Genomic DNA, 24,202 nt, shown 5'->3' with positions numbered 1-24,202 from the left:
GGAACACAGGGTGGTAAGGAGCTTTGTCTTGGTTTGTGTGATCTCAGGGTAAGGGTAAGTGATAGTTTCCTTGTCCATCCTGGAGGCTAGACCTTCCATGTGGGGGAGGGTAGCAGGGCCAGAAAGAGCCCAGTCTGGAAGAGTCCTGGAGTTTGAGATCTCTCCCTTGCAGGCCTAAGGACTCCTTTGCTTTGATCAGACCTCAGCTTCTAGCTCCCAAGGCTCTGGGTCAGAACCGCTATGCTGCCCTCTTATCTGTCCCGGGCTGTGCCCCGACAACTGCACGCACCCAGTTCAGGTGCTAAAAAATACTTGTCCGTTCCTGGGTCTCTTTGTCTTCTCCAAGCACCTCACGTGTTCAGTTCTGTCTTTTTATCAGAAGTATCTCAGAGTCTTGGGAAGTTTGTCAAAGACCACTCTAAAGGGAAGTAGCAGTACCAGTCATGGTCCATCCAGAGACTGCCCTCTTTTGAGGGACCCAGCAGGAGATGTCTCCTCAGACAGGTGCTTCTCAGTGCAATGAGAAGGGTATACAGTTCAGTCAGCAACAGGAAGACATGTTTAAAACTTCTAATAGGTTGGAGGTGTAACACACCTTCCCAGGTGGCACTGGTAGTAGAGAACCTGCCTGCTAGTGCTGGAGACAAGAGATGCAGATTCAATCCCTGGGTCAGGGAAGATTCCCTGGAGGACAGCATGACAACCCACTCCAGTATTCTTGGCTGAAGCATCCCATGGACAGAGGAGCCTGGTGGGCTACAGTCCATAGGGTCACAGAGTTGGGCACAACTGATGTGACTTACCACATCACACACCTTAACGAAAAGTACAAACCTTTTGGAATCTCGTGTCCTGTACGTAGGAAAAAGAAGGGTTTTTCATGAGGATAAATAGAGAAGCAATGCTCCTGCTGGGGCATGAGCTTGTACTAACCAATACGAATGGTGGGAGGGCTACAGCCCAGGCTTGGAAAGAGAATGTAAAAAAGGATCAGTTACATGTAACAGAATAGCATGGTAAAGTGATTCAACTCCTGTTCCTCTTCCACAGAGGTAGACCCAATCAAACTGAAACGGGTAGAACAAATGCTAAGTAGGAATTGCTACAGCATGTATTACGAAAGGCAGATACTCTTCATAGAGTTCTTAACGTATACTGGTAAGAAACATAATAGGTACATGCAAAGGCTTTGTATAGTTGTGTTATTTCTCAGACAGCCCTGTATTTTACAGGTGTGGAGATGAATGAAGGCTTAGGTCATGGCTTACTCAAGATCATGTAGCTACAGAGTGGTGAGGTCAGGCTGGAAACTTAGGCATTAGGAATCCAGAACGTGTCCATGGAGCCACTTCTCCATACCATCTCCCCATGAAAAGGTCCCAGTAGAAAAAAATAGTACTTAAATAGGCGAGTCACAAAAGTATAAATGCCAACAGACAATAAATGTTAGCCTTGCTAGAATTAAAAATGTATATTAAAGCAAGAGTTGAGGTGGCACGTTTTTCCCCTTCGTAAAACTTAACAAAGATTCAGGGAAATTGGGACTCTGATGCTGCTGGTGAGGTGTGAATAGATGCTGTCTGGCAATCAACACCAGAAGCCTTAAACACTGCCTTTTGTTAAAATTCTACCTGGAAATGTATGCTTCAGAAACCATCATGAATGTATACAAAGTTGTTTTCAAAAGTGATGCTGATTAATAATAAACGACAAAGCATATCTTAAGTAAAAGCACAAGACTGTGTACAATATGATTCATTTAAAAAATAAATTTATGCATTAAAAACACTGGAAATATATATAAATTGATTTGCCATACTGGTTATATCTGAGTAATGAGATTGTAGGCGATTTAATTTTTTTCTTGTGCTGTGTCTTCCAACGTTTCCTACAATAAGTATTCAAACTTCTAAAGTTAGAGGAAAAAAAGGTTTAAAAGGGAATGGAAGCCCAGGATAGTTGAAAAACACCAAGAAAAGCACATGCTTTCTATAGCATCTTCGTGCCTTCTGAGTCCCAGGAGGTTAGTTAAATCATTAACTGTCTGTGACTTCCTCACTGCTAAATGACAATGGCAGATGTATTCACCTCACTAGTGTACAAAAAAGTCTGCAAATTAGAATTTTCTATGAAGAACAGTAGCCTTGACATGAAGATGTCTGTTGTCATTGGTGCTTTTCCATGATTTCTGCACCACAAGCAAGTCATCTCATAACTCTGGACCCTCAGTCCAAAGGAGCTGAAGTAGGTGATCTCTTTAAGAGTTAAAGCTTCGACAGTCTTATGTTTATGAAATGGGGGGGATGGGCACCAAATAAGGTAGATGTCAAAGGTAATTGTTTTTCCCTTCACCAGAGTTGCTGGAGGAGAAGTAACCCATCTGTTTCTTTTCTGCTCAGAACCCTCATTTCTTGGGGGTGGAAAGGCAGTCCACTGTTCACCCTAAACGGATCCTGCACAAATTCTTGGATTTTAAAAGATGTGGAATGTAGGCACAGTGCTTAATACCAGTTTTCTACCTCTCCCTCACGTCCACTGGCTAGTCAACACTGTCTAGATGAGAGAATTAGAAATTTAAACACGTCTGACCTTGGTCTTAGCTCCCCTGTGAACAGCTTTGCTTCTTTTGCCCCTTGAAGTGAATCCTCAGAGCAGGGAGACTCGCCAGTCATTTCCGTGCAGAAGGAACTCATCTGGAGAGCATTTCTGCAAAGTCAAGAGGGAGGGTGAGTAGACAGACCCACCCCCTGCTTTCTGACCGGCCAGAACCAGACACTGCTGCTCAGTAACTTTATCATTCACAGCTGTCTCCTTGGCAGGCACCAATGATGGCAGATCTAGAGGGTCATGGGGCTTTCCTTCACGTGATTCTATTAAGGACCTGCTGAGAGGAGGGGGGAAAGCTGTGGCATTCTCCCAGACTCTTGCTCCTAAGAGGGGTGGGGAAGTGTCCTGATTCTGGTGGATGCAGGGCATGTGTGTTCACAGAGGGGACTTGTTCTGATTGCCATGTTCTTTCAACCACAGTGCAGCCGCAGATGTCCCCTCAATTTTGTGGCTTCACCTGGTGAACTGCATCCCCAGGGAGTAGCTAGCGTCTCAGACACGTTTTGGCCATGGAGTCAAAGCTGAGATCACCAGCTCCCAGCCTTCTACAGCTCCTTCCCCTGTTCCCCCAACATGTCTCCCCACTTGTCTTATTATGCTTATTAATGAGTGATCATTTTCAAAGCAAAACTTAAAACTCAAATTTTATTACAAGACATCTTGCATTACATTCTCATGCTAAATAGTTGAAGTATAACAACAAGGTCCTACTGTATAGTACAGGGAACTATATTCAATATCCTGAGATAAATCATAATGGAAATGAGTATTTTAAAGAATATGTAGATACATAACTGAATCACTGCTGTGCCGCAGAAACTAACAATATTGTAAATCAACTACCAAAAAGTTTTTAATGAACAGTTGAAGTATATATTCAAAAGTATAAATGTTAAAAATCAGTTACTAAGAATGATTCACCAGACAAGATTATTACCAAGAAAAAACATATATGTGTGTATATTATATATATTAGGGTTGGTAGGTTAAAAAAATGAATAGAAAGTACTCTAAAATGTTAACTGTTTCTATGGATGATGGGATTCTGGGTGATTTATACTCTCTCATTTTCTGTACTATCAAGATTTACAGTTCACAATCAGGAAAAAATATTCAATGGTATTAAAAACATGAAAAACATGAAATCATTTGATTGTCACCTACAGGAAAAGGCAGCTCTGTCCATCTGAAAAATCTTTTTCGATATCTGACTGACCTCACTAGTAATCCTATGGCCTCTGGACACAAAGGCTGTCCCCCCAGTTCCACCTCCCCTGTTACCCACAACAGCTTTGATCACTACTATGTCTTCAGAAGTGACAGCATCAGGAACGGAAATTGGGGTATCCTAGAAGAGGACTCAGACTTTCTCTTAGGGATTAACTGCCCTCAACAATTACTGGTAAGTCAATTAAAACTGACAAAAATTAGCGAAGTAGAGTTTTGAGGAATCTGAGAGGGTAATTCAACAAATAGTCATTGCCCTCAAGTAGCTTAGCATCTGTGAGTCCGATGAAGAGGAGGGCAAGCAGCGAATGAGACAGAGTGGAGCCTGGGAAGACCTCCTACTCCCATGTTCCTGTCAGCTTCTCGTTTCTGAGCCCCAGGGTCATGGGACACAAACACTCCAGTCCACACTGTCCCTCTAGCATCCAAAATGTACTACTTCCTTGATGTACAAACATGTCTTTTTCATGCATCACAGCCAAGTCTCCCATCACACTAATTCTTTGAGTACTTCAAGAGATTGGGATTGGCCACCCAACTCAGTGACTAAATAGGAAGCGAGGAACCAACACCTCTCCTGGCTTCTGAACCAGGGGCCACAAGAACAAATTGTTGCCAGAGAGAAGTGTCAGAAGAAGGGATGGCTCCAGATCCTCTTTTCATGCCATCAAGCATGAGATAACCTCTGCGTGTAACATTCTCTTCCTTCTCACTTTGTTCTGGCTGACCTCTACCCATCTTTTATGTCTTAGCTGAGACTTCATCACATCCAGGAAGACTTTGGTGACTCATGGACGAGGTTAGGTATCCCCTGCCATCCATGCATTTTAACAGAATCATACATGCACACACACATATATACATACTCACATATATGAATACGTGTGTATATGTATTTCTGAATATGCATATGCATATAAGGGATTCCTTGGTGGCTCAATGGTAAAGAATCCGCCTGCAATGCAGAAGCCACAGTAGATGCAGGTTAGATCTTTGGGTTGGGAGGATCCCCTGGAGAAGGAAATAGCAACCCACTCCAGTATTCTTGCCTGGAGAATCCCATGGACAGAGGAGTTTAGGGTCGCAAAGAGTCAGATATAACTGAAGCAACTGAGCATGCATGCATGCATATATATAAAAAAAACTCACTAGCCTTTAACTCAAGATGCAATGGCCGTGTCTGCCGCTGATGAATGACACATACCAGGTGCTCAGTAAATAAGCAGACCTCAACTGACCTCAGCAGGAAGGCCAGGGCTGAGGAGAGAACGGACATGGGAGGAGAATGAGTCATCATTCCCCAGGTACTACTAAATTGATCCAGGGCATAATTCAACATTTCACAACCTCACAATGCAACATTGCAGAGAACTGGATAATTCTCAGCATGTGACTTCACCTGCCAAATACAAATACTCTTGCCTGGGCAGGGATCCTTGCTATTGGAGACATCACCTCCTAGACCATCTTATAAGGAGCTCCCTCAGGATCTCTTCCCTAACCCCAGATTTACTGTTCACAGTAAATAAAAAAAAAGTACCCATTCAACACTTCAACAAACAGCCTTCTGTGGATCTACTCTTAGGACAGTTCATTGCACCAGAAGGACAAGAATTCTGCTCTCAGAAAACCTTTATCTTCTGTGGAGTCTCACCCCCAAAGTGAATCCTAGCATTTCACAATTGTACAACTCTTACCCAAAGAGTTACACTCTGGTGTGAGTTCTCTGATGCTGCATGAGGCCTGATCTATGCCTAAAGGTTTTCCTACATTCACTGCATTCATAAGGCTTTTCCCCACTGTGGATCCTCTGATGCTGGGTGAGGGCTGAGCTTTGATTGAAGGATTTTCCACATGCATTACATTCATAAGGTTTCTCCCCAGTGTGAATTCGTTGATGTTCAATAAGGATAGAGCTTCTACTGAAAGCCTTACCACATTCAGTACATTCATAGTCTTTGTCTCCAGTGTGAATTTTCTTATGCTGAATAAGGGCTGAGCTCCGGCTGAAAGCTCTCCCACATTCACTGCATCCATAAGGCTTCTCTCCAGTGTGAATTCTCCGATGCCGGATGAGCTCTGAGCTGCCCCTGAAGGCTTTTCCACATTCACAACATCCATAGGGTTTCTCACCACTATGAATTCTCCGATGTCTAACAAGGTCTGAGCTCAGACTAAAGGCTTTGCTACAATCTTGACATGCATAAGGTCTCTCTCCAGTATGAATTCTCTGATGTCTAATCAGCTTTGAGCTCTGGCAAAAGGCTTTCCCGCAGTCCAAGCACTCATAGAGCTTACCCCCAGCGAGAATTCTCGGTTGTGTTTTAGCGTTTGAGTTCAGGCTGAGACTTCCTATACTTTCATTACATTCCAGGAGACTCTTTTCTGTGGAGATTTTCTTGGTGAAGCTTGCCAGGCTAAAATGTTTTTCCTGGCAAGGGAATTGACTCAGTTTGTTCCCAGAAGCACTACCTTTCAGTTTCTCAAAATTGTCCAGACCTCCCAAAGCTTCTTCAACTATCTGTCCTGAAGGAGTTTCCCCAGGGAGTCGTCTTGGAGGTATTGTGATTGCTGATGCAACACATTCAATAATTTCTTGCTTTGCTGTCAATACTCTGTCAGCCACAAGTTTGCCATCTAAAAATGTGAATAGAAAATGCAAGTGTCATTTGCTTCCCATGCTGGAAGAAAAAACTTACTATAATGAGAACAGAAAAGAAATCAAGTGAAATAGGTGTTTACCTATTGGAAAGAAAACTCTTAAAAATTAGCTTCCAAATCTAGAATTAAGAGAAGTGACTTGGGGTAGTGAGAGGTGCCCACCCCCAGAGAGTACCATAGACTAGAATGAGAGTCAGCCTGGGAAAGGAGAGAGAGTGAACAGCAAAAGACATTAGCTAAAGGAGATGGTGGTAAACAGGAGTAGCAGTGAGAGAGCAGGAAGCTGGGAGACAGTCCTGGGTTAGAGGAGAAGGTGTGTTTTTAGGTAATGAGGGAAAGGAAAAGAGGAGATAGGAACAACGAGGCTAAAGAAAGATGTCTGAGTCTTGAATTTAGTCCTTGTAGAAAAACAGGGGAGCAGAAGATACAGTTAGAAAACACTTCAAGGTTTAGAACTGAACAGAGGTAGGTGGTGCAAGGGCTTCCCAGGTGGCGCTAGTGGTAAAAAACCCACCAGCCAATGCAGGAGACGTGTGTTCGATCTCTGGGTTGGGAAGATCTCCTGGAGGACAACATGGCAACCCACTCCAGTATTCATGCCTGAAGAATCCCATGGACTGAGGGCCACAGTCCATAGAGTCTCAAAGAGTCAGACATGACTGAATCAACTTAGCACGCATGCACACAGGTGGTGCAAAGGTAAACAGCAGATTCTGGCAAGTTCTTGGTTGATCAAATAATTACAAGCAAATAGAATACGATATGCAGAGCATAATAAAAGGAATCCTGTGAATTCCTGACTCATTCAGGGTCTGGTGGGAGTCTTCCATGTTCACTTTTTTATTGATAAATGGTCAAAGATGGTTGGAAAGGAGAGGCAGATATGACTGCCTGGTGCCAAACCTTCAGCTTTCACACAACACGCCCCTCTCGTTTCTAGATTTCTAGTAACTCAAAACAGGAGGCTACTAAATGATGGCTAAGGTAACTTGAATTATTTTGCATGGAGAAAATCTGAAAAACTGTTAAGTTACTTTCCACCTCCTCAAAGTCCTCTAAACTTATATGCATTCTACAGGTCAGGAAATGAAGACTCAGAGGCTATATCATTGATATGTCTTGTTGCTGTTGTTTAGTCGCTAAGTCGTGTCTGACTCTTTGCAACCCCATGGACTGTAGCCCACCAGGCTCCTCTGTCCATGGGATTATTGGAGTGGGTTGCCATTTCCTTCTCCAGGGGATCTTCCTGACCCAAGGATGGAACCCAGGTCTCCTTCTTGGCAGGCAGGTTCTTTATCACTGATCCACCAAGGAAGTTATATGATGTAAGGTCATAGAATAAATAATTGGTAGAGTTAGGTTTCAACCAAAGATGCTTCACATCAAGGTTTGCAGTTTTCCCTCCATATCATTTGCCTTCCTTATTGGAAGGAAGCATGGCTATAATCGCACGAGGGAAAAAAATTTTTTTTTAACATTTTTGTTTTATTTTTGTAAAAAAGCATGTTTTTATATGAAAACAAATACCTTTTCTGATATTATTGTAGTTTATGATACTTCAAACACAACAATAAAGTCTCACAATGATTATCTGACCAAAGCAGAGGGCTATCCAGCTTCTCCTTCCCTCACTCCTTACCATAAATCACAGATGGACGACACTCCCTCTTAGATTAGGATGGAACACTCAAATTCACACTGTTCTTGGATCTTAGCCAGAAACTTAAATTAATCAAGCCTGTGCTTGTTCAAAAAGGAAAAAATTATAAATAAAAGCATAATATATAAAAAGGGCTGAAGAATAATAAGCACCAACTTGGTTAAAGTCAGAGAAGTAGCAACCCAAAAGAAATTTTCTGTAAGTAGTAAATAGATCAAGTTATTAAAGAGTATAAAGTGGCAATAAAATTTTGTAGGGACAAAATTAGGGCTGTGAACATTAAAACAGCTACATAATTTACAGGATTTAAAATATCTCTTACTCCTTGGAAGGAAAGTTATGACCAACCTTGACAGCATATTAAAAACAGAGACATTACTTTGCTAACAAAGGTCCATCTAGTCAAGGCTATGGTTTTTCCAGCAATCATGTATGGATGTGAGAGTTGGACTATAAAGAAAGCTGAGCGCTGAAGAATTGATGCTTTTGAACTGTGGTTTTGGAAAAGACTCTTGAGAGTCTTGTGTGCTGCAAGGAGATCCAACCAGTCCATCCTAAAGGAAATCAGTCCTGAATATTCATTGGAAGGACTGATGTTGAAGCTGAAACTTCAATCCTTTGGCCACCTGATGAAAAGAGTTAACTCATTTGAAAAGACCCTGGCCCCGGGAAAGATTGAAGGTGGAAGGAGAAGGTGACAGAGAATGAGATGGTTGGATGGCATCACTGACTCAACAGACATGAATTTGAGTAAACTCTGGGAGTTGGTGATGGACAGGGAGGCCTGGCTTGCTGAAGTCCATGGGGTCGCAAAGAGTCAGACACAACTGAGAGACTGAATTGAACTGAACTGAAAATACCTCTTCAAATTCTGTAGTTACATGAAGTCAAATCATGAGACCAGTGAAAAATCCTGACCTTAGATGTATAGATCAGGAAAATATCAAGATTTTTATTCCTTCAACTATATATGTTTATTATATAAAAATATTAGGATAAACAGTTAACTAGAATAATTTATGGAAATGAAAGATTAAAAGTAGAATAACAAATGACTACTTGAATATTTAGAAATATTTGTACAAAAATAAGCCAAATAATCTAATTAGTATCTCCAAAGAATGAATGATAATTCACAACCAAGCCCAAAGTCCAGAGGCTGGAGGGCAGAGTACAAATTATAGGAGGCACTCTGGAAGAGAAATAAGCCATAGGTTTCCCTGTAGAAAAGCTCTTCTATATAACATCCCCTCACCCCACCCCACTACTTCCCTACCTTTCCAATACCCTATATGGTCTACACTCCTCTTACTGAGGACTCAGCCTTAACTGCACAGGGTAATACTATAAAGGTGATGCCCCATTGCCCACCCGAATCACCTTCACCAGTATGGTGCCTCCTTCCCTCAGCTGCTGCACCTGTTGGTTCCTAATGACCTACATCTGCCCCCTTCTCTGGAGACCTTCCCTGGCAGATGAAACCCATCCGGCCTAGGAAATCACTCCACCCTCACCGCCCTCCACCCCAACTCAAAAAGGGACAACTCAGCAGTACAATTATGCTCCAGGGGGGATCCCTCCAAAGCCCCATCACATGGATTAAGCCAAGGCTAGGTTTCTTGATCTGGTCCCTTCCTAACCCTACCTCTCTCACTCCATCCAGAGTTCTCCTAAAGAGCATGTTCTCAGCAAACCACCTGCACTCAAATCTCCAACTCAGACTTTTCTTCTTGCAAGACATACTATCAGGCTAGTGAAGAAGCTACAGGAAAATTATATTATATAACGAAGGGTGTAAGGTTGTAAAAATGACGTGGTGACTCTTTCAATCCTGTCAGAGTGGATTCCTCCAATGATTTAAACCTCAGGACCTAGGTGAAAGATGGGAAATGATCCACATTAATACTTCGGAAGTGGAGGTGAAACCCTCATGACTAAAAGAGAGATCAGCATAACGAGATACATCAGGAATCCAGTAAAGACCATTCAAGGTCATATACTTAGGGACCAGGCATAAATGGAGGATGAGGAAGGCTGGAAGATGGAATCATTGTGGCTATAAGTTGATTGCGTCAACAACGTAATACCACTGTGAAAGAGCAAATGATAAAAAGATGCAAAGTGCAACAAATAAGAGAGGTGTGAATCTACCTTATAAATTAATCAGATCTTCATTAGAGTATTTTATTTTTTTATCCCTGTAGTTCAAATGAATGTGCAGAACCTGAAGCATGGCCAGGGGAATGAGCAGAGAGATGGAACACAGAATCAGGGGCAGTGAGACACTTAGTTAAAACAAAGTTAAAGGGCAGTGTACTCATTGCCTTCAAGAATAGGTTGTGTTTTATGAGGACTCTGCTGAACAAATAAAATGGAATTAAGTTAAAAGTTGGAAGTAGTTCATATTGAGCCAGAGAAGAAGTTTAAGATTGGTTTAGTTGGCTGGTCTGCCTGCCATAACACAATACCATACACTGGATGGCTTAAACAACGGAAACTTACTTTCTCACAGTTCTGGAGGTTGGAAGTTCAAAATCAATGTGTTGACAGGTTTTTTTTTCAGGTCCACCTCTCCGTGATTTGCAGTGGCTTTCTTTCCACTGTGTCCTTAAACGGTTGTCCCTCAATCTGTGTTACGTCCCAATCTCCTCTTCTTATAAGGACACCGTCATATTGGATTAGGGATCACCCTAACAATCCCAAGTTAACTTATTTACTTCTTTAAAGGCTCTATCTCAAACACAGTCATAATCTGAGGTACTGGAGGCTAGGGCTTCAACACAGAAATTGGGGATGGGGATACATAATTCAGCTCACAACAAATATCAGAATGAAAAAACCAAGAAGGACTTAAAAAATTACAAGACAGTATCATTCCTCAAGACCTTAAAATAGAAATAATCTACTCTAACTGATTTAGATATTTACCTACCTTAAGGCAGAGGACTCGAGGAGATGATTTTTAAAATCCACTTGAATGTAGTTCCTGCTGGATGCAGAAGATGGTTCACTTGGCAAATGATGTGTGGGGGGAGCTGGAAGGGAGTTTCCCAGGAGGTCTCAATGTACAGATGCATGGATTCCTTTGGTGAATTGCCAGAATCTGAGAGCTAGCCCTTGACCTTGTGGCCTCATAAACCTAACTTTATCACCATACAAAGAATAGATTTACTTCTTGGGGTCAACTCTCATTAGCCAAACTCATGTGAAACTGAGCAGTAAAACCACAATAAGAATGAATGAATAATGTAACTGCCACACAGACCAGACTAGACTAGTGCACTTTTTTATTATAGCTAAGTTTCATGGGAACTTAATAAGATTGTTTGGTAAAGATGAAATCGGAAGGGTAGGTGGGTCTAACAAACTTGTTAATGAAAACAAGTTAATAAGCCTGATGTATGTGCTGCCCATAGGGATGACTTTGCCAATAACATAATCAAAGTCCTCTGGTCAGCTTCAAATCCACCCTTCAATGCCCCTGCCGGTGACACACTTCGCCCGAGCCGGCTGACATGATGTGAGCTTTAACAGTAGAGGGGGCCAAACGTTCTGGTGTGATCTCTTTTTTTTCCCTGCAATGTGCAGGGCACCATCCCTCAGGGTGCCTTTCCAGCAAGTTCCATGTCATGGCACCTCCCCATGGGGGGCTCCTGGCAGCCAAGAGGGTGGCTTCTCAGTGAATTCTGCCCCCTAAAACACAACACTCTCCCCCAACCCGTGAATGGCTGTCCTCGAACCCCAAAGAGCAGTTTCCTAGCAAGCCTGCCAGCAAGCACTTCCGGGAACATCTCAGTGGGCCGCAACTGTGTCCTCTTCAACAAGGCTGGACCTCAGCTCTGCAAGGGGAGGGAGAGAACGTGGCACCCTTGTGCAGACTGGTTCCTTCCTGGGGTGCTCTACCTCAATCCTGGAGACTCCCTATGTGTTATTTCTGTATACTTAATGGGGTTTTAAAAACTAACTAGTAATTAATCCCCTGGCATAGTTAATAATTCTTAATGCTAAACTTTCCCTGTTCAAGCTACTATGTAATTTCTCTTACTGATACATTATTCCTCTTCATCTTAGGGATTACCGTGACAGTAGGACCATAATATTTAAAAAACAGAATACTGGCCTTTGAATATTATGGGTATTATTAGAGAATTTTATTAGAAACTTTAATTCTTTCTAAGTTTCTTTTTTTTTTTTTAATTTATTTTAATATATTTTTTACTATGCTGGGTCTTCATGGCTGTATGTAGGCTTTCTCTAGTTGTGGTGAGAGGGGGCTACTCTCCAGTTGCAGTGCACAGGCTTCTTATTGGGTGGTTCTCACGTGGTGGAGCATGGGCTTCAGTAGTTGTGGCAGACTGGTTTAGCTGAGGCAGGCGGCATCTTCCCTGACCAGGGATGGAACCCGTGTCCTCAGCATTAGCAGACAAATTCTTAACCACTGGACCACCTGGGATGTGCTGAGACCTTAATTCTTAAACCAGAATTAGAAATTATGTTGGAATTTCAGATTCTAGGCAGAGCCAAAGGAAGAATATTTCCAGGTAAGGAGACTTTTCCACAACATTTAATGACAGTCACAAGCAGCAGTCATTACGAAAATGCGCCATACCACGCCTTTAAACCTTCACCTCCATCCTCAACCACACATGGACTGCGGGCTCCTCACCTCTCTCACAGAAAGCCTGGCACTCCTGAATCTCATTCTTGCCCTGCTTTTCCAAGGGCTGGAGCTGGATACTAGGTGACTTCAGCGCTCCCACAGACGTCATTTCCTTCCAGGTCATTCCCTGGCCATGAGCTGTGTCCTAGGAGTAATCAAGTACCAACACTATGATTCTGAGGACACATAAGAGGAAAACCCCTAGAATAACGGGGCAGGCCAGCCAGAGTCAGAAACTCAATCAAATGATTAGATAGAGAATAATAAGGCTAAAAGCTCTAGTGACTTGATCCTAGTGGACAAATAATAAGCCAAAAGGCAAAAATGTTTATCATTCTCTGGTAGCCCAGTCAAGTCACTCAGAATGGCTTTCTCGTTAACCTACAATTAAACAAGCCAACAAAACACCCCTCACCTGCTGCCTTGGCTCGCCGAGCTCCTTCTCCATCTCCTCGAGCATCTCCACGGCATCCTCTCCGCTCTCTGGTCGGTTCTCTCGGAACAAGGCCTGCAGCTCCTCGGGCAGGATGGCCAGGAACTGCTCCAGCACCAGCAGCTCCAGGATCTGCTCCTTGCTGAGCACCTCGGGCCTCAGCCACTGACAGCAAAGCTCGCGGAGCCGGCCCAGGGCCTCCCGGGGCCCCGTGGAGTCAGAGTAGCCAAACCGCCTGAACTGCTGGCGGAAGGCCTCCTGGCTACAGGCACTTCCCTGACGGCCAAAGTCCTGCCCCCAAACACAGTTTTCTTCTTTGACCTTCACCATGATGAGTCTTTCCTGCCCTTTTGGAGCACAGTAGGCCAAGGCTGCAGACTTCCCTGCCATTCTGGGCAGAGACAGCCTGAAGAGGCTGCCTAGCCGAAGCGGTGAGCAGATGGAGGTCTGTCTGAGATTTCTTCTGAGTTCTGATGCTCCAGGGAGCTCCTGAGGTGGACGAAGCTCATGTCACACAGGCGGTAAAAAAATGTGTTTAGAATATAAATTCAGCAGTTTGAAGACCAGGTGCCACAGAGCATATAGCACTTTAAAGAAAACTGACGAGACGGGAGCTTTCGTATAAATGATACATTCATGGATGATTCAGGATTTTTCTCAGGAGGTGAAACAGAAAATGTTAAGTATCACTGAAATAAATTCAACTTTTGGTGACCATGTTAGAGACAACATTGGGGACAGTAAGTAGTGCTCATAGATCATGGAAAGCAGGAAAAACACTCTAGTGTATTATTACTTCTCAGAATAATAAGCACCATTTTACTGAGCACCTACTAGATGCCAAGCACCTGCTAGATACTTAACATAAATTTAATATAACTTCCCTAAGAATTCTGTAAGGACAATCATAATTGTGTCCATTTTCCAAATGAGGCTGCTGAGAATCATAAGGGTACCCAAGACACACAGCCAGTAAGCAGCACAAGTGTACTCAGCAACCAGAGTATTTATTAACTCTTTCTATTAAGCCATGGGGTCTCCCCAAAAAGGGGCTTCCTGAGTGGCTCAGTGGTAAAGAATCCACTTGCCAATGCAGAAGACTTGGGTTCAATCCTTGCGTCGGGAAAATCCTCTGGAGAAGGAAATGGTAACCCACTCCATTTATTCTTACCTGGGAAATCCCACAGACAGAGGCACCTGGCAGGCTACAATCCATGGGGTCACAAAGAGTTGGATGAGACTGAACAACGACTCCCCAAAGAAGGGAATCTTCACTTAATAAGCCTACCTTGGGTCAGGCACTTTACAAATACACTTTTATCAGGAAGTGTAAATAACACTAATAGGTATGCATTATCATCCCCACTTTACAGATGAGAACTGAGGTTCTCGAAAGCTAAGTAATTTGCCCAAGGTCCCAAACTGGTATACAGCAAAGTCAAGACATGAACCTAGGAACAGCCCAACTCTGATGCACTGGCTTTTTAAAATTACAGAATGGGTTAATGCCCAGGACAATCTAGGTTGATACTATAAATTAAGAAAGAGGGTGAAACTGTTAAGGAAAGGTCATGGAGAATGGCCACGGTGACGTACAGAAAAGGAAGGTTTATTACTCACTTTAAGTCACAAGGTTCTGAGACAGCACAAAGAAAAGAGGAATGGATTCCTTCATCCATTATCTCAACAATACTTGACCTATATGCTAGGCAGTGTACTGATCAGGATTCTCAGGGTATGAAGGTCTGTTTTCAAGGACTCCCAGTTTAGTACAGGAAAGTGACAGACAAACACAGTGCAACACATCCAAGGATCAAGAGAGGAAGACAAGGGAGCCCAGAAAGATGACCAAGACCAGGAAGAACTGCCTGCCTGGGGGAATCATCTCAGCATAGCCTTATATGTGTGAGCTGGGTAAAGCCGTAGAGGAAAGTCATTCAGGCAAGGAGCAGTGGGTGTAAGAGGACGTGGTTCATTGAGGAAACTGCGGAAAGGCCAGGCTCAGCACGCTGTGGCTCAGAATCAACCATGGAGCACAGACCTCAGGACAGACTTTTTCAGTCAGAATCTCCATGGGTGGGACTCCAATAAGTGCCATAGATGCTTCTGATGTGCAGCAAGAGTAAAAAGTCCTGGATCAGAGCCTGGGCAGAAGTAAGGAATAGTGAGATACCTCAACAAAGAGAAATTTAGGGATATTTTTCTTCTTAATTTTGTGGTATTTGGAAAATATTAAATACATTTCTTTAGTTCTTCTTACAATTGACATTTAAGAAATTCCACGACAATGCACAAATACTATGCCTCACCAACTCATCCTTCACTGGGTAGCTGAAGCATTGTCACTGTTCCTTTTCCATCTCCTTCACAGGTCCACCCTCCTCTACATTAGAGATCCACAGGTTAGACCTAAGCCCCACCAGTGCTCTCAGTCTCTCCCAGGCAATATCATCCTTACCTTCATTTACCGTCCACCTCTAGTCTAGGCTTCCCATCTGAGCTCCAGTCCTATTTGCCTATTGTGACTCACATCCATCATAAATCCTCTTGGATTTCTCACAAGGACCTCAAACTCAGCACATCCATGATCAACTGATGATTCCTCTCACCCCAACCTGCTCCTCTCTCAGGAAGAGCCCCCTCAGGAAGCAGGAACAACCATCTGGCTGTACTGCCGGAAACGAGGAAGCATGCCTAAACATTCTTCCTGTATTTAATTCAAATTCAGTCCTATTGATTTTATTTCCTATCTCCAGAATCTACCTTTCCCCATCACTACCAGCACCACCTTCATTCCGGCCACTATCCTTGTCACACTGTACAAGAACCCAGTCTGTTTCTAATGTAACCACAGTGACTTCTTCAAGTTGCAGATCAGATCCTGTTCCCCCGACTAGTTTTAAAAAAGCAAAAGCAAAAACAATGGATAATCAACAAGTACCCACTGTAATGCACAGAGAACTCTGCTCAGTATTTTATAATAACTTAAATGGGAAAAGAATCTGAAATACAACACAAACACATGTAACTGAATCACCTAGTTGTACACCTGAAACTAACACAAGACTGTTAATCAACTACATATACGTGCTTGGTCACTCAGTCCTGTCTGAGCCTTTGTGACCCCATGGACTGTAGCCCACCAGGCTCGTCAGTCTATGAGATTCTCCAGGCAAGAATTCTCCACTGGAGTGGGTAGCCACGCCCTTCTCCAGGGGAATCTTCCTGACCCAGGGGTCACACCCAAGTCTCCTGCATTGCAGGCAGATTCTTTACTATCTGAGCCACCAGGGAAGACCACTATGGTGGTGGTGGTTTAGTTGCTAAGTCGTGTCTGACTCTTGCGATCCCATGGACTATAGCCCACCAGGCTCGTCAGTCTATGAGATTCTCCAAGCAAGAATACTAGAGTGGGTTGCCATTTCCTTCTCCAGAGGATCTCCCTGACCCAGGAATCAAACCCAGGCCTCCTGCACTGCAGGCAGATTCTTTACCGATTGAGTTATGAGGGAAGTCCTATGTCAACTATACTCCAATATAAAATAAAAATTAAAGACAAAAAACTCCAAAGCCCTTTAGCCAAGGTAAGCCTGTCTTTGATTGCACTCATGTCACTTTACAGATTCCTGGGCCATACCCCAGCCTGAGCCAGAACCTCATCGCAGGTGGAGTTTTAGATCTGTAAAACAGCCTGCAAGCAATTCTGATGTGTAGGCAGGCTTGAGAACCCTGGACCAGTCAGGAAGTCATGAAAGAAAATCATGTTCCTTTCCCTCAGAGCACTTCTCTCATTTTGTCAGTATATATACAGCCCCAACCATGAACAAAGATTCAATTAAAGATTTACATAAAGGCCTTACAAATAGCATTGGTTCCACCCATCAGAGCAAGACCCAGATTTTCCCATAGCCAGTCCCTCCCATCAAGAAGCTTCCACAATCCTCTTATCCTCATCCATCAGAGGACAGAAAAAATGAAAACCACATCACAGAAAACTAACCAAACTGATTACATGGACCACAGCCTTGTCTAACTCAATGAAACTATGAGCCATGCCATGTAGGGCCACCCAAGATGGACGGGTCATGGTGGAGAGGTCTGACAGAATGTGGTCCACTGAAGAAAGGAATGGCAAACCACTTCAGTATTCTTGCCTTGAGAACCCCATGAACAGAATGAAAAGGCAAAAAGATTTGACACTGACAGATGACCTCCCTAGGTCAGTAGGTGTCTAATATGATACTGGAGAAAAGTGGAGAAGTAGCTCCAGAAAGAATGAAGAGGCTGGGCCAAAGCAAAAACAACACCCAGTTGTGGATGTGACTGCTGATGGAAGTAAAGTCCGATACTGTAAAGAACAATATTACATAGGAACCTGCAATTTTAGGTCCACGAATCAAGGTAAATTGGAAGTGGTCAAAGCGGAGATTGCAAGAGTGAATGTCGCCATTTTAAGGATCAGTGAATGAAAATGGACCAGAATGAGGGAATTTAATTCAGATGACCATTACATCTACTACTATGGGCAAGAATCCCTTAGAAGAAATGGAGTAGCCCTCCTAGTCAACAGGAATCTGAAATGCAGTACTTGAGTGCAATCTCAAAAATGACAGAATGATCTCTGTTCATTTCCAAGGCAAACCACTCAATATCCCAGTTATCCAAGTCTATGACCCAGCCACTAATGCCAAAGAAGCTGAAGTTGAACGGTTCTATGAAGATCTACAAAACCTTCTAGAACTAACCAAAACAAAAAAACAAAAAAAGACGTCCTTTTCATCATAGGAGACTGGAATGCAAAAGCAGGAAGTCAAGAGATACCTGAAGTAACAGGCAAGTTTGGCCTTGGAGTACAAAACGAAGCAGGGCAAAGGCTAACAGAGTTTTGCCAAGAGAATGCACTAGTCTTAGCAAACACCCTCTTGCAACAATGCAAGAAACGATTCTACACATGGACATCACCAGATGGTCAATACTGAAATCAGATTGATTATATTCTTCGCTGCCAAAGATGGAGAAGCTCTATACAGTCAGCAAAAACAAAACTGGGAGCTGACTGTGGCACAGATCATGGACTCCTTATTGCCAAATTCAGACTTAAATTGAAGAAAGTAGGGAAAACCACTAGACCACTCAGGTATGACCTAAATCAAATCCTTTACAATATTACAGTGGAAGTGACAAATAGATTCAAGGATTAGATCTGATAGACACAGTGCCTGAAGAACTATGGACAGAGGTTTGTGACACTTACAGGAGGCAGTGATCAAGATCATACTCAAGAAAACAAAATGCAAAAAGGCAAAATGGTTGCTTGAGGAGGCCTTGTAAACAGCTGAGCAAAGAAGAGAAGCAAAAAGCAAAGAAGAAAAGGAAAGATATGCCCATCTGAATGCAGAGTTCCAAAGAATAACAAGAGATAAGATAGCCTTCCTAAGTGACCAATGCAAAGAAATAGAGGAATACAATAGAATGGGAAAGACTAGAGACTTCAAGAAAATTAGAGATACCAAGGGAATATTTCATGCAAAGATGGGCACAATAAAAGACAGAAATGGTATGGACCTAACAGAAGCAGAAGATATTAAGAAGAGGTGGCAAGAATACACAGAACTATATGAAAAAGATCTTAATGATGCAGATAACCATGATGAGGTGATCATTCACCTAGAGCCAGACATCCTGAAATGCAAAGTTGGAATGCAAAGATGGAATTCCAGCTGAGCTCTTTCAAATCCTAAAAGATGATGCTGTAAAAGTGCTGCAGTCAATATGCAAGCAAATTTGGAAAACTCAACATGGCCACAGGACTGGAAAAGGTCAGTTTTCATTCCAATCCCAAAGAATGTTCAAACTACCGCACAACTGCACTCATCTTACACGCTAGCAAAGTAATGCTCAAAATTCTTGAGGCGAGGCTTCAACAGTATGTGAACCAAGAAATTCCAGATGTTCAAGCTGGACTTAGAAAAGGCAGAGGAAGCAGAGATCAAATTGCCAACATCAGCTGGATCGTAGAAAAAGCAGGAGAATTCCAGAAAAACATCTATTTCTGCTTCATTTACTATACCAAAGCCTTTGACTATGTGGATCACAACAAACTGTGGAAAATTCTTAATGAGATGGGAATACCAGACCACCTGACCTGCCTCCTGAGAAATCTGTATGCAGGTCAAGAAGGAACAGTTAGAACCAGACATGGAGCAACAGACTGGTTCTGAATTAGGAAAGGAGTACGTCAGGGCCATATACTGTCACTCTGCTTATTTATCTTATATGCAGAGTACATCATCTGAAATGCTGGACTGGATGAAGCACAAGCTGGAATCAAGATTGCCAGGAGAAATATCAACCTCAGATATGCAAATGACACCACCCTTATGGCAGAAAGTGAAGGGAAACTAAAGACCCTCTTGGTGAAAGTGAAAGAGAGTGAAAATGATGGCTTAAAACTCAACATTCAAAAAAGTAAGATCATGGCATCCGGTCCCATCACTTCATGGCAAACATATGGGGAACACATGTAAATCCATGGCTGATTCATGTCAATGTACGGCAAAAACCACTACAACATTGTAAAGTAATTAGCCTCCAACTAATAAAAATAATTGGGAAAAAAATAAAATAAAAAACGCTTGCTCCTTGGAAGAAAAATTATGACCAACCTAGACAGCAAATTAAAAAGCAGAGACATTACTTTGTCAACAAAGGTCCATATAGTCAAAGCTATGGTTTTTCCAGTGGTCACGTGTGGAAGTGAGAGTTGGACCATAAAGAAAGCTGAGAGCCAAAGAATTGATGCTTTTGAACTGTGATGTTGGTGAAGACTCTTGAGAGTCACCTGGACAGCAAGGAGATCCAGCCAGTCAATCCTCAAGAAAATCAGTCCTGAATATTCATTGGAAGGACTGATGTTGAAGCTGAAGCTCCGATACTTTGGCCACCTGATGCAAAGAACTGACTCATTTGAAAAGACCCGGATGCTGGGAAAGACTGAAGGCAGAAGGGAATAACAGAGGATGAGACGGTTGGATGGCATCACCGACTCAATGGACTTGAGTTTGAGCGAGCTCTGGGAGTTGGTGATGGACAGGGAGCTTGGCGTGTCGCAGCCCATGGGGTTGCAGAGTCAGACACGACTGAGGGACTGAACTGAACTGATACTTCAGTGGATTATTTGAGTAATAGCCATGTGTGTGTGCCTAGTTGCTTCGGTCATGTCCAAGTCTTTGCAACCCCACGGACTGTATCCTGCCAGGCTCCTTTGCTGTGCCCTCCTTCAGGGGATCTTCCAGACCCAGGGATTGAAGTGGCATCTCCTGCATTTCCTTCGCTGCAGGTGGATTCTTTACTGCTGAGCCACCAGGGAAGCTCAAGCGATAGCTACCGTCCTCCACAATAAGATTATAAGCCACATCAAGATCTTTGCTCCCACTGTGTCTCCATCACCCAATCCAATGTGTGGTATATAGTAGGTGTTACATATATAAAAGAAAGAGTGTCACTACAGTTAAGAAAGGAGAGTTTAAAACAGGCAGTGGTCAACATTGTTAAATGCCTAATTAGGTCTGAAAAAGTCCCCATTTCTCATACCGCAGGGAGATGACTTAGCTCAAGGGAAAAGCACCAGCTTTGGAATCAGGTGACCCCACAATGTGGAATCATAATGCATCCTCTTACAAGCTATGTGACATTAGTCGCCAACTAAACCTTTCTGAGATTCCATTTCTTCTTCATTAAAAATGGAGTCAACAATGCTTTCACAGAGTTATTACAGGAATTGGAAATAACATAGACTATTTAGAGTTCTGCTTGGTATATTAAGCATTTTTTTATTCTGATGCTTTGACATCTAGGGCCTTTTCAACACTGGAGGGATTGCCCTTTCCAGGGCTGGCAGATTCCAAGAGATAGTAAACCTGCCTGCAGGTATGCCTTTTACATACCAAGCAACCAATCCAGAGCCCCACACATCCACCACCTCCTCCTGGGGGCTTTCTCATCCAGAGTCACCATTCCCCAGCCCTAATCACCCCAGGACCAGGTATCAGACAATCAGGGACAACCCCTATGCCTCAGAGCCCTGTCCCTACTTTGAAATTATTCAAAGTAGCCAATCCTAAACCTGATGACCTTGCCCTGTTTCTTGTCACACAAAACACAATAAACGCTCCTGCCCACTTTCTGCTCGTATCACCTCCTAACTGACCCTGGTGCTTCCCCAAGTGGCTCTGTGGGCCAGGCATGCCCCTGCTCCTTTGGGATCTGTAACAGACTACCTTTTCACACCAATCATCTCCTGATCTGTTGACCTCCCCATAACTAAATAATAAAAGTTGCGTTTTAAAACACTTGGCCCAGAGCAGATTCTCAACACATTGTGCATACAGCACTCAACATAGTGAATATGCAGCAGGACCATTCGCCCTATTTTTCATAAGGGAGATGCAAATTTCACGTCAGAAGGCATGGGTTACAGAATAGGCTTTATCGGGGAAACTTACCGAGTGGTGAGTAAAAAGAGCACATGTCCCCTGACTCCCCCATTATCCCATAGAAAGGAATTCCAGTGTTGTTTTTTTTCCTCTCCTTTCGTTTTGGGCTTTTGTTTTTTGTGTGTGTGTTTTCTCGGCTGTATGCAGCATGCAGGGTTTGAGTTCCCTGACCAGGGATCCAACCCATGCCCCCTGCAGTGACCCGCGGGGGAATTTACGGAAGGTTATTCAAGGGAGTGCTCCTTCTACAATCTTAGTGTAAATATGAGAAAGCAGCCTTGTCAGCAAGGGGCGTAAGTCGACTGCGTTGGACCAGAAGTGTGAATTTAAGTGTCAGCTGTTTATGGAGTTGTCTAAGGGACCTAGCTGCAGGCCGGAAGCACCTCTGGGAGATGAGATCCTGGTCTCAGGTAGCTCTTAGTCCAAGAAACCCAAGGAAGTCCAGGGCACTTTTGGACATCCTTGCTTACTGCAATATAAAGTATCTACCTTGTCTGCTTAAACTGTAACAGAAAACACTAATTGAGCTTTCACTGTAGTGTCCAGCATCAGCTACCTGTTCTAAGTGTCTTCATTCATTTCATCTTTATAGCACCCTATATTCTAAAGTTTTACAGAAGAAAAACAGAGAAGTTATGTATTTTGTCTCAGGTCACAAGGCTAGTAAGTAGTCTGGATTGTTTTGAAACCCAATGGTCTGACTCCAGAATCCATACTCTTAGTTGGGTACCCTGCTGAACTGCCCTTTCACATCTGCCTTCTCCACTAAACCAACTGCACTTTTGAGGAGAGCCTGTGTTTTCATGCAATTCTCTAACAATATTTATTGAGTTCCTACTTTGTGCAGGCACTGTGCTAGGCACTGAGCAAAGAGTTATAAACAAGACAATGTCCTTGCATTGTGCTTGTTGAGTTGCTAAGTCGTGTCAGACTTTTACAACTCCTGTGACCACCCCCACCCCCACCAAGGACTGTAGCCCGCCAGGCTCCTCTATCATTGGGTTTTCCTTCTCCAGGGGATCTTCCCAAGCCAGGGATGGAACCAGCAGTCTCTTGCACCTCATGCATTGGCAGATGGGAGTCCTTACCACTGCCCCACCTGGGAAGCCCTAACCACTGAGACACCAGGGACTTAAAAACAGTAGGGAAAGGCAGATGTTAAAAAAAAGAGGGGAAAAAAAAAGAGCAGGTAATTACCTGATTTAATCGTTAAAGAACTACAAGGGGGAGAGTAGAAGGTGCTCTAGAGTGGCTGGTTAAAAAAAAAAAAAAAAATCTAACCTAGACTGGAGAAGTCAAGAAGGATGGCTGAGATAGGACAGAAGAACGAACTCTGGGCGAGTGAAATGGGAGGAAAGATTCCATCCGTGTCCCTGCGTCTCCTCCGTCAGCGGCCAGGCACACAGGAAGCGCCCGGTTAGTGCTCGCGGAGTCCGGGGATGCAAAGGTGGGTGGACGAACCGCAAGCGGACAAACCCATGAAAGAATGGACCGACGGACGGATGCGCCGACGGACGGAAGGGCGGGCAGCCAGACGGTACGGTTGAGGGGCGGCCACTTGGTAGAACTGCATGCTATGCCTGGGGCCTAGGCAGGCCGAGGCCGGACAGCAGCGGTTTGGGAAGCACCCGGGGCCGCGGGGCCGCACCGCCTCACTCACCCTTAGCTCCGCGGGCGGCGGGGACTGACCTCAGGTGAGGAGCAGAATGACCTCGGACGGCGCGCGCCGGAAGTGGGGGGCGGCGCGCCCCTCTAGGCCGCCCGGAGGACTGCAGCTCTGTGGCGGGCGCGCGGCGGGGTTCAGAGGACCCTTGAGGGGACCGGGGAGCAGGAGCGGGTCTCTGGGTGGGACCTGGTGGGTACCGCCCCAGGTCGAAAACGGTTGACGGGAGACTGTAAAAGGAAAATAGAGATAGAAATAGCGATAGAGCTTAGTGTAGCATCAAGGAGCTAAAAATAGAACCGACCATCTGTAAATCTGGGGCAGAGGACCAGATCACATTCGCACATCATGCACGCTGTCTGCAAGGACAGTTCTCGAAGCTACAGGGCGGAGAGTAGGGGAAGGGGTCTTACCCCAGCGTGGCGAGAGTGTAAAGTGCAGAGCCACCCCACTGTCGACTACAAGGGCGTGGGAATCTGGGACCCAGCAGTAGGTCAATAATTTTCTCAAAGACCGCGGTACTCAAGCTGAGCCTTGCCGCCGACGGAGTAAAATGGAGATTTAGGAGTGCCGTGTTTCCTACCAGGTAGGGAGCGGCAGGAGCGAGAGCACAGCGATGGGAAGCTCAGGGCCCGCTGGGGAATTAGCCCAGCATCTTGGTTGGCCGGATCCTAGGCTAAGGGATGGGTTGGGATCAGGTTTGGAGGATTTCAAATGCCCTGCTAAGGAATCAGGAATGCATTTAGTTAGCGGTGCAGGCCATTTACGTGTGACGTGACCAGAATTGTAATTCTGC

General features: G+C 44.0%; 2 protein-coding genes across 4 annotated transcripts in view; one reads left to right on the top strand and one right to left on the bottom strand.

Moving 5' to 3' along the window:
* Nucleotides 1-24,202, top strand: part of LOC133047715 (zinc finger protein 271-like) — a 51,405-nt gene that overhangs the window by 6,760 nt on the left and 20,443 nt on the right. The window lies entirely within an intron of this gene.
* Nucleotides 3,239-23,464, bottom strand: ZSCAN30 (zinc finger and SCAN domain containing 30). 3 transcript variants are annotated; one of them, XM_061131135.1, is made up of 4 exons: nucleotides 23,404-23,464; nucleotides 13,231-13,737; nucleotides 12,822-12,960; nucleotides 3,239-6,471 (listed from the first exon to the last, which is right to left on the bottom strand). In XM_061131135.1, exons 2-4 carry the CDS (start codon nucleotides 13,636-13,638, stop codon nucleotides 5,540-5,542), a joined length of 1,479 nt encoding a protein of 492 aa, XP_060987118.1. In that variant the 5' UTR covers nucleotides 13,639-13,737; nucleotides 23,404-23,464; the 3' UTR covers nucleotides 3,239-5,539. The 3 variants fall into 3 exon arrangements, with proteins under 3 accessions (XP_060987118.1, XP_060987117.1, XP_060987116.1); XM_061131134.1 differs by having other exon boundaries at nucleotides 23,025-23,422; XM_061131133.1 differs by lacking the exon at nucleotides 23,404-23,464 and having other exon boundaries at nucleotides 13,231-16,343.

Source organism: Dama dama, chromosome 27 (genome assembly GCF_033118175.1).
Source record: "Dama dama isolate Ldn47 chromosome 27, ASM3311817v1, whole genome shotgun sequence".
In the NCBI taxonomy this organism is placed as follows: Eukaryota; Metazoa; Chordata; class Mammalia; order Artiodactyla; family Cervidae; genus Dama; species Dama dama.
This window is presented reverse-complemented; position numbering and strand designations above follow the sequence as displayed.

Bases quoted from the DNA above. Each gene is read 5' to 3' on its own strand.
- ZSCAN30 (XM_061131135.1), bottom strand. From the start codon at position 13,638: ATGGCAGGGAAGTCTGCAGCCTTGGCCTACTGTGCTCCAAAAGGGCAG. The intron at 12,961-13,230 runs GTGAGGGGTGTT...GATTACTCCTAG, and splicing joins TCGGCGAGCCAAGGCAGCAG to GACACAGCTCATGGCCAGGG. The intron at 6,472-12,821 runs GTGAGGAGCCCG...TCACATTTTTAG, and splicing joins CCAGGCTTTCTGTGAGAGAG to ATGGCAAACTTGTGGCTGAC.